Source organism: Rhyacophila brunnea, unplaced genomic scaffold (genome assembly GCF_057557595.1).
Source record: "Rhyacophila brunnea isolate RB1 unplaced genomic scaffold, BYU_Rbru_1.0 scaffold_7, whole genome shotgun sequence".
Classification (NCBI taxonomy): domain Eukaryota; kingdom Metazoa; phylum Arthropoda; class Insecta; order Trichoptera; family Rhyacophilidae; genus Rhyacophila; species Rhyacophila brunnea.
In genome coordinates, this window is record NW_028233339.1 from 23,143,664 (window position 1) to 23,164,258 (window position 20,595).

The following is a 20,595-nucleotide window of genomic DNA, read 5'->3' on the forward strand; positions in this document are numbered from 1 at the left end:
GTAAATAACTATGGGTATATAATGGGTAGTCGGTATTTTATAACAGATTATGCGATTGTGTTTAATAAAAATATAAATGTATATGATGCATGTGTCATCCAAACATTTCTTTTTACACTGAGGGAAAACTCAATAAATATAAGAAACCGACAATTCGTTCTTGTGTTCGAATTTGAATTTACATAATCTCTAGAAACTTGAAAACACATTCTCCGAAAGCATCTGAAAACCTCTAACTTAGGTTTAGAATTCTTTTCACTAACTTCACATTGCCAAAACGATTGATGTATTTAGTTACATACGTGATTTTAATTGATTTGATTTTTATACTGAACCGTAAGTAACATAAAAAGTTAATTCGGTACTATTTACAGTTCCACAGATAAGCGGTTAAAATAACAAATTTTACGAGGAATAATATTGTTGTTACACAGTCGTCCAACCAATTATTGTATCCTAAATCTGGATCAAATACAGGTTGAATAAACAGGCTGCAATCCCAGTGCGCTGCACCAACTACGCCACAGTGGAGACAAGACGATAATACAGCAACTTACAAAATACCGACAATTTTAACAGGTAATTAAATAAAGACAAAAAGGTTAACGAAAGAATAGATAATTATTATAAACATTAAAGTGACTTCAGCCTGTTAGAGGCACAGTCGATGTTTTTCTTGGTCTGTGGTTAAAATTATAATTATTATATTTTTTACCGATTTACAGAAATGATTGTCGGAAGGCCGTCTTGATAGTATTAAGGGCAAGGTTAATGAAGCAATCGATTACTGTGTTGATTTTTTAAACGTATACTGATATTTACCACAACAGAATAGAACTTTCAATAAAATGCAATAATTATTAACTTCACGTCGCAAGTGTCTATAGCAGGGAGGAGCAAACTTTTTGGATGGAGGGCCAAATTCAAGAATTCAAAATGAGCGGCAGGCCGCAAGTAAAATACCATTTTTAGATATACACTATTTATTATCACGAAAAATAAACATTACAAAAAAATTAATGAGAAGAATGAAACTGTTGTACATTTTTTAACATCTTTTTAAATTCAGGTGTTAATTTTGTAGATGATATTCTCAAAACTGCTTGTAAATGGGCATCGGAGATATTTGATCGTAAAGAATTTTTATTGAGGTTCATGATCGAAAATTTTTGTTCACATATATAGGTTGATCCAAAAATAACGAACATTTTTCTTGCATAATCTTTAAGTCGGTCGAATTTGTCTGAATTAAGGGCATTGTAAAATTTGGAGATTTCTTCACGACGATGCAATTCTCTTAAATCAGTGTCACACTGCAGATCAAATTGAAATCGATGTTCAACGTAGAAAATAGTTACATAGTGTGAGACGAGACACAAGGAAGACGTACTGAGATAATACATTTACGAAACAACAAATTCTTCAAATTTTAATCTATTGTCAATATTTTTTTTTAAAATATATAAAAAAGTTATTCGTAATCGTACAAAATTCATGATGGCGGGCCGCAAAAAAATACCCGGCGGGCCGCAGTTTACCCCCCGCTGGTCTATAGCCAAAGTATCTAAATAATAAGAATTGATTCAATCAAATCTATCATCTTAAACCATTAATAAAATCATAAAACTCGTCAGTCTATCAGTTTATCAGCCGCGAAAGAAGGAAAATATCATTTCAGCAAATTGAAAATGGTCGCCGACAATTTATGTAGAACTGTGGACCAGAACACTTAAAACACAGCTCGATTACGTCCCAGCCGTAGACGTTTCCGCAAACAAATCTTGTTGGAAGTGCAGAAGACAATTGAAAATTTCTCAGCATATTTTTCGTCACTTGATGATAAAATATACGAGTTGGTCAAAAATCCTTTCACAAAAAACGACGGTGCACATTTGAAAATTCAACCAATATTCTCTATTCGCTACTACGATTATTAGATCTCTTTGGCTGTTAGGATATAGTCATATCTTTGTTAATTAGGTTCGGCAGCTCTCATGGAAATGTAATTTAAAAAAATCGGGAACTATTACAGATAGTAAGTAGATGGAGGAGTTACGTGTTTGTTTATCTAATTTTGACGCGCGTTGACATAATTTTATTCTTTCTCAAAGAAAACCAATTGAATCTTACTGATAAAAATATTATTTACATTTTTAATTACCACATTTAAATAACATGCTAATTGTATCTAATGGCCAACTAATGCCGACACTGCAGCCGTGTCATCAGCACTGTATGAGTTTTAAGGGCATATTTATATCTAATATTAGAAAATCTTTTGATCCAGATTCATCTATTCACGTTAAACGGCGCAACCACGTTGTTTTGAATGAGGTACCCATTTCACTTTTCCTTGACTCCAAATATAAACCCGCAGTTGATTGGTTGTGACCGCAAATAATGACGTATTGTTACTTATACATTGCATAACAGGCGGCTCCTAAGTGAAACGAGAAAGGTTTTGATTCAAAATATATAAATATTATCATTATATAGGTAAGTACCTATATCGAGGCGAAGTCAACCCCAGTGATGTAGAACGCTGCAAGTGTCAGTATTTAAAACGATATTAATTGCAAGATGTATAATACCTACCTATTATGGGGTAAGTACATACAGTTGAGCAATTTCCGTACAATAGTAGATATTATGTAGGCACTGAAAATCAAGTCAACGAACCTGAGATACACATCCTTTAATCGAAAAGCAAATTCCCTGTATCAATATTATCGTTTGTGAGAATTGTTTGAAATAATTACCTAACTTATTACACTATCTTTCACTTGCAACACTATTATTGTATCACGTAAAAAGCCAAAATTACAATAATTGAATGGATTCTCGTGTACCTAGCTTCGATTGTTGCGTCGTAGGCGAATTCTTCGGGTGAAATCGCTAGTTATTTTGAACCAGCGTGATAAAACTTTATCACGAATATTCATTTCGTAATAATATGTACCATAGGAGAGGGTTGTGTAAACGTTCGTGTCAACAAATTGATAATGTTACCAATTGAGTAGGTATGCACAAATATCTTAGAGTCGCTATTTGAGTGAATACGTCACCGATAATTTTCTGTGCGTGTATTTCCTGGATATCATTTCTTTATCCCATTATTTGTATTCGGTTTCAACTACCATCACTAGAAGCAACCCTTATCTTGTCCATTGGACAAAATAGACATAATATGAGTATTCATTTTAATCGTAATAAATACAGGAGGACGCAAGAAAACTGGTGAGTGACAGGGATTCTTGGATACGCCGAGTGGTGTCCATAATATGATGGAAATAAGTAGCGGAAATGGATTTTCTTTTAAATAAAAAGAATAAATACAATATTTATAAGTTTATAACATCATGATTTAATATAATTTCCGACACATTTTTTTAACTACAGACATGAACAGTCAAAGCGGATTATAATGAAATAAGCATAGCGCGCTTGAGATGGTATGGATTTATAAAGACATCATAATAATATTATGTCATAAACGTAGTAAAATTAAGCTATTGTTTATTGAAATAAATGTCAGTTATCGACATGGACGCACTTGATGGTTTGGGAACTTGGAGACCCGAGGCACTAACCGATTTTGAGATCCCCACGATACAAATAAAATAACAACCATAAATTCTAACTACAAACGTAGTAAAAATATTAGCGTATCTCTTTCCTAGATTAAACTATAATTATTTCATAATGAAGATGACAGTTGACCTACTACCTGTTTGAGTGGTTATGTTAAAAGCCCTTTTGATATTAGTTGCAGGGATTTCTTTATGCTTTGGGACAAGTTTAGGAAATAGTTTATACTCGATTTGTGAGAAATACACAAATTTACAAGATTTTGCTATCATTATAAAACTTTTTCGAGGCCTCCTTTTAAATCTTCTGATGAATGGATTGCGTCATCTGCGTCAACGAAAATCACCGCTGATGTTCCCTGGTGTATATAGATATTTAGATTCTTATGCCGTGTCCACACTGGCAACAAGTTGCTGGCAACCTCATTAAATTTTACGATGTATATCATAATTATCGTAAAATCTAACGAGGTTGATGGCAACTTGTTGCCAGTATGGACCCGGCATTAGGAAGTATAAATAAACATAATATATTACTAAATACTTTCTATTATTTCTCACGTGCACGCTAGATAGCAAAAAAATCATAAAAAACCGTTTTTTTTTTAATAACATAATATAAATCGGAAAAGTATCCACAACGTGAATCACCGATAATAATATTACAATAATAAAATTATGAATATTTTATTAATATTGACGTGTTTGCCACCACGACGATTCACGTTAATGAAATACTTACGATTTTATATCGCATGCTATTAATTTCCTGCATATTTGATTTCTCTTGCTAATAATTATTTTATGACTTGTACGAAACACAAATAAAACTAAATTTAACACTTAATTTATGTCGATAGTAGTCGCTAGGGGAAAATGGCAACACCACTAGGATAAGTTGCGCTTATTTATACTAGAGCCAGAGTGTCGTGTAGTTTTAATATTTCTGTAGCAACCGTGAATAAATATGTAACTACACGAGAAAGAACTTTCCAGGGGAACGATTTAAGTTCTGTTGTTTTATATTTAATTATACAATAATCTATTTATTTAAAAATACAAACAAAATATAACGATGTAGTTTTATAATTTATTCGTAGTTGACGTATTTTGCTAAATATTTAATAACTTATTTAATTTAGAAGTTATGACTTATGATAATCTGAAAACAAGACTTACTTACTTATTCCCGGTTGGAAATAAGTAAGTCTTGTGCGACAAAGAATGGACTACTTCTGTAAATCAACGTATTTGCTTAATTTTATAAAAAACGGGGCCTTTGAGTAGTGCAATATTTACAATACATACTATGTTATGAGATGTGCAGTGTCCTTCCTTGACTCTATGAGGGAAAGTGGTTCATCAGAGAGAGAGCCGTAAGGGGCGAGAATTAAAATATTGTGTTGTTTTTATTAAATACCAGAAAATCCATCAAAGTATTTTATCAAAAACCTGAAGCAATCACGGGGGGTTACTTAAATTAGGTTCCAATTGCACATACAATAATTTACCAATAAATGAAGATTATGCACTTTTTTATGGCAGAGAATTATTATGAATCAAAATAATGATGGTATTAAAATTAATAAGGGCAAATTTTGGTAATAAAGTTGAGCAATTTCCTACGGAGATACGCACTGCGCAATGAAGCACTGATTTCAACTCAGCGTCACAATAGGAATGTGTGGAGATGGGTACTCGTAGTATTAGTTTTTTTATCGAAACCTATGCCGCCTAATTATAGGAAATGGTACGATTCATAAACTGCACGAACTGTATGACGTACAGAGAGCAATACATTATTGTTAGCAGTCACTACCAATTCGTCGTCTTAGATAATGATAGCATGTCGTAAGTAAATGTTTATTAATTTTGATTAAATCAAGAAGAATCCCGTGATAGAAACTTTAAATTAAAATAATATATAAGATGGTTGTATTTGTATAGGTATGCGGTAAGGTAGAATTTCGGGTAGCAAAAACGTAAGTCGATAGATCAAAATATAGCAGTGCCATTGAAGAGAAACCCGAAATACTCGAATTTCCCTTACGACAAGATGATTCTATGGGACCATACAGGTATTTCCTGCTTCCAATGATGATATTGATAATTGCGTTCACTTCTGGAGTATGTATTAATATTTGTAAATAGTTGTGATCTATAGACAACACAGTAATCTAATCGGGCACGGGCGACGGCACTGCGTCTCGAATGTGTATGAGTGATTCCAAACATTTTCTATTATTTTGTAACCTCTCATGTTTGGTTGACACATGAGTTCGTCAGGGGTAAAAAAAATTATAAACATTTTCATTTTACGTTTGGTTTACCGATTACAAACAAACGTTAATGCATTATTTTGTGTTGATATAAGTAAAAAAATTAAGTAAAAGAAAGTAAGGAATGTAACAACGGAATTCGTCACGAAAGTGTCATAAAGTATCAGACAGCGTAAGATGTGTGGTGTCCGATTAGATTCGAATATATTAATGCCGAATCCACACTGGCAACATGTTGCGCGACAACATCGTTAAATTTTACGATAATTATCATAATTGCTTAAGAAATTTTACGATAATTACTTTACTTATCGTAAAATTTAACGAGGTTGTCGCGCGACATGTTGCCAGTGTGGACCCGCTATAACGAACACAAAAATACTTATTTTTTAATATAGATTATAGAACATTCTACACGAGCGAAATGATTGCTCAAATAATCGCATTAATTCATAAGGTATTGCTTGCTGTATTGTTGAGATAACAGCTCTGCTTGAAAGAAAGGTTGAGGAGTGTGATGACTGATGACATACCAATATTATAATCACAATTTTATTGACAGTTCCATCTCGCAAGAGGCACACGGACTGGTTGATATTTTGGACAAGATATTTAATTTAAAGAGATTCCAGTTTTATGAATAGGTTAAAGTGGCAAGTTGTACTTTTCTAAATTCTCGCGGAACTGGTTGTTAATCACTGGCCGAAGTAGTATATCACAAATCAAAGTTCCCAACAAGAAGAAAGAAAGTACTTTCACAAAGTTACATCGCATCCGTCACTTGCGCTGTCGGGAGGCAGCCGGCACTAAAATTATAATCACTTTCCGCAAAAAGCGTGTAATTCGTCTAATTGTCGCGGGCAACATTGCCCGCATTCCACTACCTATCTACGAAGAAACGAATCAATCCGTTTGATTTTTTTGTGTGTGTAACGGAAAACTTGTATTTTGATTGTTAGCTGGGATTCGCACGAACGGTGGCAATCAAATAATGTAGGTATCTACCTTTTCGGAATTAGAATCTGAATTCCGCTCAGTTTTGTTCCTTCTCCTATCTTCGTAGAAAACTTGTTTTTTCTACGCGAGTTCGTAATACAACAGTTCCCACGAATATTATATTATTAATGACATAAAATTAATAATATAAGGAGTATGTACCTACCTATCCGGCGTTTTACGGTGGTTTATTGCAAAGATGATGTAAGTCAAGTTTTGCATGTTTTGAGAAAAATAAATAAGATTCGAATCGGTTGAAAGCATAATTTATAGGACATTATGTTTTATTCAACGAATAATAATTGTTTAGAACATTCAAGAATGTAACATTAGTTATTGAACAGATAGATAGGTACAAATCGAAAACACACAATAAACATAACATAATATAAACTAATTAGACACCCACGATGGCCGCGTGGCTTAAGCCAGGTTCGAATCCTGGGTCTGGCAAATAAATAGGTAATAGGTTAATATAATAAATAAATAATAGGTTGAGCAAGTGGCTGACATCCATTTCCTGTAAAAACAAAATCTGTTAAAACAAACCTCCACTATGTGGAGGCCCAATGATCTTATTAGGATCAAGCAAAAGGAAAAGTCGAGAAAAAAAATAACTAATTATACTACATATTAAAAAAACCGTCTAGGAATCAATGTAAGTACGTATCATTGGTAAATATCTACCTTGATTCAAAACACAAAAGCCGGTCGTCAATATTAACGAAATTTGAGAACCGCTTGATTACGAGAGTGGCATGATTATTAGTTAATTTTGTCGTGATTAGTTAGGGTGCAGATGGCTAAATTGGTCAAAGTATTTTGGCCGAAATCCGATGGATGAGGGTTTGAGACCCTCCTGGCACGATATTTTTTAAGCCCGGATCAATACATAGATACGTCATGTTGAATTTAATCTTAATAACCACAAACAAAACAATATTATTTCTTTGGTTCCATATGTATACTCCACCTAAAAGATATTATAAATAGGTATGCATATTACACATTATGTAGCTATTTACATCATAAAAAATATAGTATGGTAAGGGTTTGCCAAAGAAGGCGTTGTTAATTAATTATATAATTCCAAAGTTTATAACCATTAATTAATTAACCAACTCCGTAAACCCTGCATTTAAACCTCACATAACAAACAGATTACATATTCACAAATATTCACTACTTACCTAAAAATAATTCTGTAATATTAATTTACGTGAAAAAATGGATAGACGGAGAGACCATCACCTTTCTTTTGACTTTCATCGACAACATTAAACGCCCGCAAAATAAGCTATGAAAATACTTTTGATCGCAGCCAGCGATTGATTGCCGCAAAGTGGGTGTGTGTTTAATAATTAATTTTCCATAGCGAAATTTACCAATGCGTGTTATGATTATTTTAGCATCTGCATTCTTCGCCAGTGTTGCCACATACATTGGCAAGGAATGCAGAACACGACAAGAGATACTTTATTATTAAACCAAATCAATGAGTGAAAGTTTGTTATAAGTTCGATGAACCTATAGACGACTTTGCTTGTGAAAATTTTACGTTTAAACATATAATATTCAATCCACCCCCTGTAATTTACGATTAAATATAATTTAAGTACAGTAGAAATAACATGTGCAATCATTTGTTACAGGGGAAACGTCTTATTTTGTTAATGAATAAACATAAAAATTGCCTTATCAAGAACTTATGTGAGGGGACGGACCTCTATTATATTATACAAACACCAGATAAGTCAACAAATAATCATTATCAGATAAATAAATTATTATATTATGCTATGTAGTGGTGGTTGACAACACATTGACGTGACTCAGGCCTACATGCAAAATCACAATATTAGGGTGGACACGTTAGCAGAATATGTCTAATGCCGGGTCCACACCGAAAACAAGTCGCGCGACAACTCATTAAATTTTACGATAAGCATGATAATAATCGTAAAATTTAACAAGTTGTCGCGCGACTTGTTGCCGGTGTGGACCAGGCATAAGGCATCAACGCGGATAATAACACTTATCGTAGTGTACCTATATATGTAGATATTGTACGAATATTGTACGCAAGAAATGTAAAATAGTAAATTATACTATATATTTACAACAAATATGCAATAATTAATATAATTTTGAAGGATTTAACACTAAAAATGTCTAGCGTATTAAACTAATGTTTTTTTCTTCAGAAATACTATATTTTTACGCCTTTTTACTATATAAATATATAATTACCATAAAAAAAGATATAAACTACGAAAAAATGATAATTTTAATAGCGTGATCATTCACGGTGGTCCTTATATCCTGTGTACACAAGTAAATCAATAACCGAACAATAAAACATTGTAAAAATGCGAAGAAAATTACGCCGCAGTCGAAAAAAATCAATGTTTTTTTCATGTCACATTCACACCGATTTCTAAAACTCTAAAAACATATTTTTAATGATCATAATGAATGCTTTCGATGATTTTAATACCTGAATCAATTAAATAAGTCGGCTGCTGAATATTCTATTTAGTCAGCAAGTAAACCACAACATACTCAGCGTGACAGTGTACTCACCGAATAAAAGGTAAATTAGTCATATCATAAAAGGATTAGCACTATCTGTCATATCTGATTTTTTTCAGGTTATCACAATATGCAAATAAAGTACCTAATCAAACTATTCAGTCAGTAATGAAAAAAGAAAAACCAACTTCGCCGTCGACACGATTTACATTACAAAATATATGAAATATTGCTAATAGTAATATACAAATTATACGTAGAAATGTGTCTGTTCTCTAAAAACCATTTTCTTCAGAGAATGATGCAACACGAAAATTCACATTGCTGCACCTGTTTGAAACTAAATCAAAGATATTACTTATAATCTTTATTTTATTTCAAATGAGTACCTACCGACTAAAATGTGATATATTTAATCATTGGTTTCTTATGTTTTATGTTGTGGGAGACTGCACTGATGTAATCTACATATACATACATCATCCACAGACCTACGCATTGCGTTAAGAAAAAACATCCATTCGACATAATTCAAAGACGTTATCAAAGAAATGATTCCAACTAAAAAAACTAAATAAATTGCTTGGTTAATTTTCGTGATTTCATATGAGTCAGTTCAATTTCACAGTAGAGTTCATAGACTGTCACGTGTAAACAGGTGGCTGCTGTGCAATACATTATGATGATTTAGATATTAATATTGTATTGATTCTTGTATTGCTTGATTCTAAGAAATTATGATTCATAATAAGAATGGAGAAGTACCTATGTAGGTAATAATAATATGTATTATTCAATGTACTGAATCGATTATTACATGTAATTACGAGAATAAAAAGGTAAATAATATTTTGTAATTGATACCAATATACAAAAACACACATACAAATTCCTAACGTGTGCACCTGTGAGTTAATTAATAATTGCTTGGTGATATTGCAAACACCAACATTGTAGATTTACGAACACCTGAAAGTCATAGTACAGTGGTAGGTACTCCCAAGTCTGAACCTCAAGGATGTTTGAAAAATACAATAATAATAAATCAACAATTCACAATTATTATTACAAAGATAGATTCGTATGCCTAGAATTAGATGGCTGTTTTCTTCGGCGATAGCAAAATATAAACTTCTCTTTCCATATTGTAGATTAGTTTACGGTGCTAATTTAAACGTAGAAGCAAACCCAGTGCACAAAGTGTATTATTTGTAACTACTTGTAACTAAACAAACACGTCATACCACTAAAGGGAAGCCAAATGAATGGTCGTAAAACTAGAAGCAAATTCACTCGTGAAATTTAATTGTAAAGTGTCGCCCTCCCAAAAATTTATTTATAACATCCTGGGGATCGCAGGACTCGCAGGTTGCATGACTATTTTAAAAGGCTGTCGCAACTCAAAAAAGGTTGGACACCCGTGCCATAATAGAAACAAGTAATAATTTATGTCGACAATCTGGCATCCACACAATATTTGAAAATATTAAAAATCAACTTTCTGAAATTGGTAGATACGTAATTTAATTTAGAGTTACATACGTTTTCGCCGAAACAGGTCAATGACACTGATCATCTTTCTAGCGATAGAAATTAGGTAGGTAGGTACCTACATTTAACGTAAGACGTGTGATAAACGAAAATACAATAAGATCTTCGTAGTGAATAAGATAATGAATTAATATTGAACCATTTTAAAATAAAGAATACAAAACCCATACAACAATGCTTGCATTACATTAATTGTTTATGGGAGAATAGTCTAAAATGCAAAGCACCTTCGTAATTAAATACCTAAATTATTTTAATGAGCAGGTAGGTACAACAATGCATTTAAGTACATAGTTTGCTCGTATAGAATGAGACATCTTTACAACACACGTTATAATTTTATTATTTTGAAGGTGGGAATTTCTTTATTACACTAAAAATAAGATTGCGCACATAAAAATAAATTAAGTATATAAAATATGTACGTACTTATAATAGTAAGCATACATGCTTCATAATGCATATATGTACAAGAAATTCCACCGTGTTATAGCTAAGTAATTAAAGATTCAACATGGAATACTTACATTAAAAATGTATTAAAATTAAACAATCATTATTCGTACCTATCGCAATAAAATATACCTACTCTAGTGAGAAGAAGTGCATGCAAATTGAATTAGTTACTTACTAAATAAATAAATTTAAGTAGGTATATGATATGAGTAGCTACTGTTGTGGGAATATTCTTGTTAATAAAAGTTGTTTCTTGGAATTGATTTTATTCTAGAAATAAAATAATGATTCTAAAAAAAATCAAAGTCAAAAATATTGATTATTTGAAATCATTTTTTTTTATCATATTATCGATAGAAATTTATTTTTATACACAAATCAGCTGCAATAATTTAATCGTTGAAATTGAAAAACTTTAATTCTATTTTAATACATGCTATAAAGAGAAAATATACAATGAAACGAAATCAGTATAAGTAGGTACCTACCACATAATATTCAGATTATAAACATTCGCTACGTACAACAAAAAAACTTGAATATTCATTTCCATTAAATAAAAAAAACAAACATGAATCGTGAAGAAATTTAATTACAATGTTCAAGTTAAGTTTACTGTGAATGAATATAATAAAATATAAATGAATTCTTCTTCCGAATGGTATTTATTATAAATACATATCAGAGAAACGTGACTAATTGACGTACAAATAACACAGGTTTTCAGCAAAACGAGAAAAATTAATTACGCATGTTGATATGCTCATGCCACAATCAATTGTATACTGCGTAATTCAATGATATTTGTGTACTTGTAATATTATTTATAATATTGAGATGATAAGACTTGTAATAAGTAAATGGAGAATGCAACGCAAAAAATTTTAAACATCTAAAATATTCTTATGTCCATTTCGCTTCATAAAATAACGAATAAAAAAGTTATGGGGCTATAAAATGGTAGTTTTATTATGAAGTCTGTGATTTTTCACTGTTCACATTAAGAAGACAATAAATTCTTCAATGAAAGAAAAACCGTAAATATGGGTACCCGCCTACTACCAAGTTCAAATTGGTTAATTAATGATTTTATTTTGTTCATTTTTGCCGGTCAATGTGCCTATATGCAATAATATTATTGTATCTAGTGACAAATATAGGAAAATAAACAAATAGTGTCGATCAAAGCTAAAACAAAATAAATGGACCAACATTTTGTGACATCTACATGTTTTACCGAAATATTTAATATAATTTTATTACAAAAACAAAATTATATCCATATAGGTATAACGACCTATTCCTGGGTTTTGATAAGGTGAGCCGGTCGCACATTAAAATACTCGACTGTTTTTGATGTCATTCACAAAATACATGTTCTGCCGCACATAGGTGGGTAGAACAAAGCATCTGCATGTCGCGTGTAGCAAATTTCACTCGGCATGGTGCGCGGGTCGAATGACAAAATGTCGCATTGGCGTATGTGCAGAAGTTTTTTTCATTCGTATCGGCTAGCCGCGTGACGCCACGTCACGGCACGGAAGACAGTTGCAACATTGCGCCCAGTTTTGATTTTTGAACATACCCCATTCGAGACGATTTTCAATGTGCGACCATACTACGGGAACTCACAAAAGTAGCGGAAATAATATCATGCGTCAAGATATCGACATTGAAAACAGCTGGACAAATCGCACAACCCAGAGTTATTACTTATTAAAAAAAAACCTAATGGATGACAAAGCGCCATTGTATCAATCAGCTAATCAAATTTAGCGGAGGAACGTGGAAACAGACGATTAAATACCTAGATAAGTGAGGACAGTAGGGAGAAGCCTTCAACCAACAGAGGATCGAGAATTGTTAAGATGAAGATGGTGATTAATCTTAAGAGGTTTTCTTTTCCTCAGTGTAATGCTGCTGCTAAGTATTTTTATTATAACGTAGATAAGCTAATAGTATTAGAATAAATTATAAAATGATGGAGCAAACAAACTACGCGGTCATTGTATTCTTCAAGGATTAGATAATATGAGTCGCTTAGAATCATAACTCACATATTGCAATTTTGTCGTTTTTTAGTTAAATATGCCAAGTGATTCTAAATGAATTAATAAATATACCGAAAAATAGTTGAGTATTAAAAGTCAATTTAAACCATGTGAAAATCGTTGACAAAGTTCATTGTTGGTGTAATATGTCGTATATTTCAAAGAATAGAGTTTTGTCACCAACGCCTTCCTAACCAATCGGGGAGCTCTATTTCTCATAGTATGCTGTATGTCTGCAACGTTAGGAGTATTAGGTATATATATTTAAAAAAAAAAAAAAAGTTATTCGACTCTCTCACTCATTAATATTCTAGGGAGTTCAATACTGTTCTTCTAATTACAAAAAATAGTGCTCTGTTGGTTTTTAGCGATTATCTCAAAACTTGATTTTTGGAATATGTGAGTTATGATTCTAAGCGACTCATATTACGTATTACTTTTTTCACACAACTATAGTACATTTTACGAAACATGGATTAATAAAAGGTGTACAATTTGTGAATTAACGACGATGTTCCATAATGAATCTTTCAAAATTATAATATTTTTTTTTCTTATTTGGTGTAGGATTATAGTAGGTACTTATATCTTACTATTTTACATTTTACACGAAACGAATATTATAGTACTATACTCTAAAATACTACAACAGTTGGGAACACTAAGCTGAGGTGTGATTAGTGTTGATAATAGACAACGATAGCGCAGTTTTTCAAGTAAGCCGTGAGCAGCCAAACGTTACATCAATTATTTGGCTTTTATCACAGTTCAAATCGGCCTCCACAGCCGGCGATCATAGAAAAATACGGATTCAAAGCAATGATGTAATTTAAGTGATAACCAAGTAAAATAAATGAAGTTAACAACCGTACTCATCTTCATAGATTAATCTACGAAACACAATTCGTCGATTTTTTTTTGTCCATTATTCCAACTTCGTAAGTTATGCCACTTACAGTGCATTGAAATTGCGCATATTATGCAATCAAAGTAAACAGAAAAAATACCATAGTAACAGTTGAAAAATCAACTGAAGAAAATGAAACAGATATCAGAAAAACATTGTCAAAAGAACTAGGTATTTCAACCTGCAAACGACATCCAACCAAGAAATTATATGCAGCTACAAAATTTATTTAAAATTCAATAACATATCATATGACATACCACCGATAATTAGTGATACATTTTATTAAAAACTTGACACTTATACCAATGTTAATGCTTGATATAAGACAATGGATAGGTTATTATGATTTATAATAAATTTTATATGATAGATAGATAAATAAGTTACATAGATACCTATTGCTTTTATTATTTTTATTTTAATGTAAGATTTGCGGTTAAGAAACGAACTATCCGTGGTGTTTATTGTAGTAATTGATAAAAAAAAACAAAATAAAAATCTTTAACTGATATAAAATTTAATAATACACATATAAATCATATAAATACAAGTACGTACCTACTGATCGACCTATATAATATCATTAAGAGCCCTGCAATGTAATCAATAAATTTAATAATGATTTCGGGATAAGTTAGTATATCTGCAAATCTATAGCATTTAAATTATTTGCAGGTAGGTACCTACTATCAATCACATTTTAGTGGTTTCAGGCAACAATAGTTGGCTAGCTGTTTTTTTAGTTCCAATTTCGCCCGGTGGTCAAATTATATTGGTAAAAATTGTTATTGCAAAGTAGTGTTTAATTCCATGTATAATGCGTCAATGACATTGAGCTACTTTACAAGTTGTTTGTTGGCGAATTTAAAAGCGGGAGATTCAACTACTGCGATTGTGATGATGACACACAAAACTTCCCATTCGCTGAGAAGCCAAAAAGTTAGCGACTATTTTGACAGAACGTAGTTCGTTTTTTTACCGGGAGGTCGCTACTACGCTCTACTGCGCAGACGCAGTAGACCCATACGCCGCGTGTAGCGTGTAAAGTTGACCGGCTTTCAACACTTTTCTCGGTAGATTGTTTACAATCTGCTTGTTAGCTTGTTCGATGATGACACTGGGCGACTTTACAGGCAGATTGTAAATTCGCCAACAAACAGCTCAATGTCATTGACGCTTAATAAAGAACTGAGCATCAGTAAAATGCTATATTCTGTGTACCTGCGTAATATTTATTATATATGTTATAATTCTTCGGACACGCTGTTCGCAAGGGCCAGAGGGTTTCGAAAGGTTTATTATTTTGGTTAGTCTGTCAAATCTGGGACTGAAAGCCGATATGGTAGACTGGTAGTGACGAAGGTGGTGAAGGAATTCATTGGAAAATCTATGTCATCCGCTAAAATGTTTGCAAATAATAGGGAAAATGGGGAAAGCCAATCCAAAGTTTGGACAGTATTCCAGTATGCTCACTTTGAAACGGAGAATAGGTATATTTACGAAGTTTTAGTGTATCTTACCGAGTCTCTCCTAGGCTGTATGCTCCTTTGCAGTTTCTCCACAGGATAGCTCTGCCTCCATCCAAACAACCTGACAATCTTGTCAGTAACATGGTCACTGCAGCGCGGTCCTGCCTCACGCATCTCCTGGCATTACACTCCGAAGACTAATAATTTGCAATATTTATCAGAAAAAATGTAAACACTGTACACGCTGTCTGCCTTTCACTGGGGAGACGGGCACTTCAGGTATCAATCACTCTGACAATTTGCGATAAGAAACGACACTCACAATCACATCGCCGAGTCAATATTCTGACGTGCAACAACTGTCAAGTGTCATACACGTCATTATCTATCTTAATTAATTTACTGAAAGTTCTCATACCCCATATATCTGCACAAAAATGCACAGAATAAAAATTAAATTAGGAAAGTATATTAAGTAAAGTATACAGATATATTTCGTCTAATCAGATCTGAATTAACCCCAAAAAACGCCCCTGGACTAATATTAAACCGTGTAAATTTTAAAAGTACCCAAGTACCTAGGTACATACTTTTTTGCTTGTTCGAAAAATCACTCGTATGATAAAGAAAAATATTAAATTTTACATTCAAAACTCTACTGACATTGGATTAATTAGTCTTCGTGAACATGATGGATGTTAAGTTAACCCATGCTGTTTTTAATGTCGGTGTATTTTAATCTTTCAATGAGATTTTATTTGACACGTATGTTGTCAAAATAACTACTCCATTCAATAATTCGATATGGATCTATGTTTCGCTATTCTATAGGCAAATTGGCTTTACAAATTATTATTATAATTACAACGACATTATATATTATTATATCGACTCAGTTGTATTGTACTGTGTACATCCTACTCTGAATACTGTCACTTGAAATTACCCGTCTGCCATATCGGACAGAGTCACAATTATTATTTTGAATTGAGGTGCGCTGGGTGATACTTATCAAGTTATCACAACAGAGCGGTATGCCAGCGGCAGGTACAGAGATAACGCGGCTTTCAATGCATAAAAATATCAACAGGAATGCAGGTGGTGTAAAATTACAAGCCACAACTGGCCTCGCGCTTGTTGTCGAATGATTTATTTTGTTCTTGTACCACGACTGGTGATTTGCAAGTAAACAACCCGTTGCAGTAAGAAATGCACTTTATTTGCATATCAATCGCAATCGCATATCATCGAACACAATCATAATATAACACTTTAAGATAAAAACAATGCAGTAAATATCTATATAAAAGCCATACAAACATATTTTTAAAAGTTTAAATCAAAAAACAATCACAAAATAAACGAACACAGTTTATAATTTACACTTTTCCTGTACCTCAGTAAGGATTTTCGTCGGAAAATCGTCGACACTTTACACGTAGATCGTAGAAGATCAGGTTTAGTCGTTCCGACATACGATCGCGATATTTTAAATATGGAATATCTTTCACTTGATTTCGTTTAAATTTCGAATTCGGCCGTTCGTTCGAAAGTGTTGTTCGCGTGGAACTGTCGTTTGAATCGAGTTCGAAATTCGAAAAGAGCAATAATAGAAAGGCGCCTGTGTGTTTCGTTTCGGAGGCGATTTGAACAATAACAGAACGAGTGGAAACTCAGGCGGTGAACGCGCGGCCGCGGCGGAAATGCGCGGGGCGGGGGGAAACGGCGCCGGGGCCGGGGGGGTTGCCTTGCGCCGCGCCGCCAGGGGGGGACCGTGCGAATTGAGCTACCTGTTGCCGCGGTATTACAATAAGAAAAATCTGTATACAATGCAATGAATTCTTTATGATGAAAAATTATAACGAGTAAAATTGCAGATTTAGTTGAGAAAATAATTAGTTTGTATTTTGAGAAACAGAACAAACTAATAAATTGAGATAAAGTCGTAGATCTAATCATCTCAATTGAATTGAGAATTATACGACATATAATTAATAATATAATAATTAGTGGAATACGTGCTAATTTGAACGTTTGTACTATAGGAATGGGGAGGTATCAATTGCTTCCCTTCTAGAGTCTAGCTGTATATAAAAATACAAACAAAATCCTGTTTACCTATTCGTTTTCGGATGATATAGGTATTCAAAGACACCCGTTGTGGAGTGACGTTAATGTTTGATGTCGACGCGCTTGCTTTCGGTAATCCTACTTTGAAAAATTACAAAAATGCATGTAATAAATATAGTTGAATTTTGTTATTTGAGCTAGCAGCTATGCTAGACTGGGATATTTACAGACTATTTTCAAGAGCACGTCTGATACATATGTAGGTTTTAAAACAACCAATATTTTTCTTTACATTGTTTGTTTTTTTTTCAGTTAAGTAGGTAAGTACTATAACATTTTTAATTAATAATAATACATGGTAAGTACGTACTTCAAAAGTTATTACTTGTATCACAAAACATTGACCAGATGTTACACAAAAACTCAATAAAAAACCAAGGTTTCAAAAATAATTACTATTTGTAAAAGTATAATATGCATTTGAGATAAGAAATGAAATTAATAGAATGGAATTCAAGTATCATTCTTATCAGATAATTCTCTAAAAAATGTTAAGAGTAGGTATTAATTTTACTTTGATCTAGATTTTAGATAGATAATAATGACAAATAGATTTAACGAAAAAACCACGATACCTAGATAAGATTATGGTGGTTTTTACTATTTATCATGACATTACTATTTTTACCAGAACAGTGGAGTAATCTCACCTATTTGTTTACGTCTGCATGACTTACCTACGTATCTATATATTGTACCATTTTAATATTTCTTTTAAATCAAAATATTTAAATAATTATCTTCATCATTAAAATAAATCTTCGCCACTGATGCAACTATGTAATATATCACTATGCAGTATGCGCCAATGAGAATGTCTCCTGAAATATAAAGTACCTACTGTAACTGTACTGTAAATCACTAATGAGATTAATACATTCGTAAATAAAATGTATAACGTATTTTGAACGTGCTGTACAACTAAGCAACGAGGCCATTATCCGTGAGTTAAAACATCAACTATCCTTAATTATGAAACACGTTAAACAAAATAACGACTAAAAACCATGCAAGTTAGAAAAAAGTTTAATTTACTGGTTGCAGCTGATACCAAAGCGCACGTCGAAATACCCGGGATTAATATAGATAGATAGCTTTCCTAAACGCATGAATATTTATTTTTAAAATGCGTCGAAAGTTTTAACCACGAGTTTAAAACAAAGCGTGGTGGGCGGCAACCAGGGATTGGAATCCTGGAAAGAATTTTCAATCCCGGGATTAAATGTAACCCCAATAAATTCTGGCCCATTTTTTACTGTCAGATACTAACATAGTAGTATGAATTTATTATAACAAAAACAGTCAGATATATCACATTAATTAACATCTTCTTGATTAATAAATAAGTAGCTCCTATATATCTACAAAGTCTCATAACAATGTATGTTTTTCCAAATATCACTATCCCATTGGGTCTATTCTATACACAAGGCGGTTATCGGCGGCTATCGACGGTAGTTTATCATATTTATGTATTGAGGAGGTTAGTTTTTATACATCCACCAGAATAAATTGTCATCTGAGTGAGGACGTCACATCCAAACATTTGAAATAGCATTCAATACTTTTTATACTGGCATGAGCTTAGTTCTAAATTCAAACACCATTTATGATGTTATACCCATACAATAAGTAACCGTCTAAACTATCGAAAAGTGCTATGTTTTAACACCCCCTCTCTTTAACTTTTAGAGCGAGATAGACCGTTTTGACAGTTTGGACTTTAGACGGCTAACTTACTATAACAATTATAATACATTAATACATAAATATGATAGACTACCGTCGATACCCGCCAATAGCCGCAGAATAGACCCACATAAAATAAATAATAAAATAATACTACAAAATCATATAAAACTAATCGAAAGATTAAACATTTTCAATTCCGATACTTCGATATCAAGACATCGATGGATGGACACGATTGAAAACCCTAGCTGCAACTAAACAGATACCAATGCGTGTGATAATTACATATAACACTAATTCTTATACAAACATCAAAGCAAAGCAGTTTCTGGAAAATTCAGTGATGAATTTAAATGTTTAAAATGTAGTAATAGTAAAAGAGTCCAACACAAGAACGTGAAGCAATATTATTTTGTGTAAAAACAAAAAAAGAAAAGGCAAAAGACATATTAGATGTCTCAAAATCTTGGTAGGTACTGGGTCCCTAAATAGTTCATTGTGACAAAGAATCACAGGCAGACCATTACAATAGATTAGTGTCAACTGTCAGTAAGAACAGATTCAAAGTAAAAGGGACCATATTATTAATTCATTGTCATTCAAGCGAGACAGTGTTTAATTTTAGCAGAAAAATTAACTGATTTATCTTATTAAAATTATTAGTCAATTCGAAAATATTTCATTAATTTTTCGCTTGACGGATAAAAAATCATTATGTATACATATTATTTGAAATCAGAAAACACTCCACCCATGATAAGTAGGTAGGTATAAACAATCAGTGAGTAGTGGATGGGAACTAGCAACAACAAAAGGTCGTCGGGGTGGAAGGGGCAATGAAAAGAGACGAAAACAATGGCAGTGATAGCGAAGCTTCGGCCAAATTAAAATTAGATTGATTAGGTTAGGTAAAGAAAATAAATTACCAAAAACCACCAATGG

At 32.6% G+C, this 20,595-nt stretch overlaps 1 protein-coding gene and 1 long non-coding RNA gene across 4 annotated transcripts in view; one reads left to right on the top strand and one right to left on the bottom strand.

Annotated features, from left to right (window-relative positions):
* LOC147064641 (uncharacterized) overlaps positions 1 to 14,375 on the top strand; it is a 144,540-nt gene extending 130,165 nt beyond the window's left edge. Inside the window, exons 2-3 of the long non-coding RNA XR_015071877.1 lie at positions 13,106 to 13,436; positions 13,870 to 14,375. This is a non-coding gene — a long non-coding RNA (uncharacterized LOC147064641). The remainder of the gene's footprint in view (positions 1 to 13,105; positions 13,437 to 13,869) is intronic.
* The window catches only part of baz (par-3 family cell polarity regulator), a 143,879-nt gene that overhangs the window by 70,901 nt on the left and 52,383 nt on the right, over positions 1 to 20,595 (bottom strand). Inside the window, exons 1-2 of one of the 3 annotated variants that reach the window (XM_085957489.1) lie at positions 17,228 to 17,527; positions 15,883 to 16,258 (exon numbers count right to left, since the gene is read on the bottom strand). The exons of the other annotated variants lie outside the window; for them this stretch is intronic. Coding sequence (XP_085813615.1) covers positions 15,883 to 16,005 — 123 coding nt within the window. The 5' untranslated portion in view covers positions 16,006 to 16,258; positions 17,228 to 17,527. Of the gene's footprint in view, positions 1 to 15,882; positions 16,259 to 17,227; positions 17,528 to 20,595 lie in introns of those variants that run through there. 3 annotated transcript variants of the gene reach the window in all.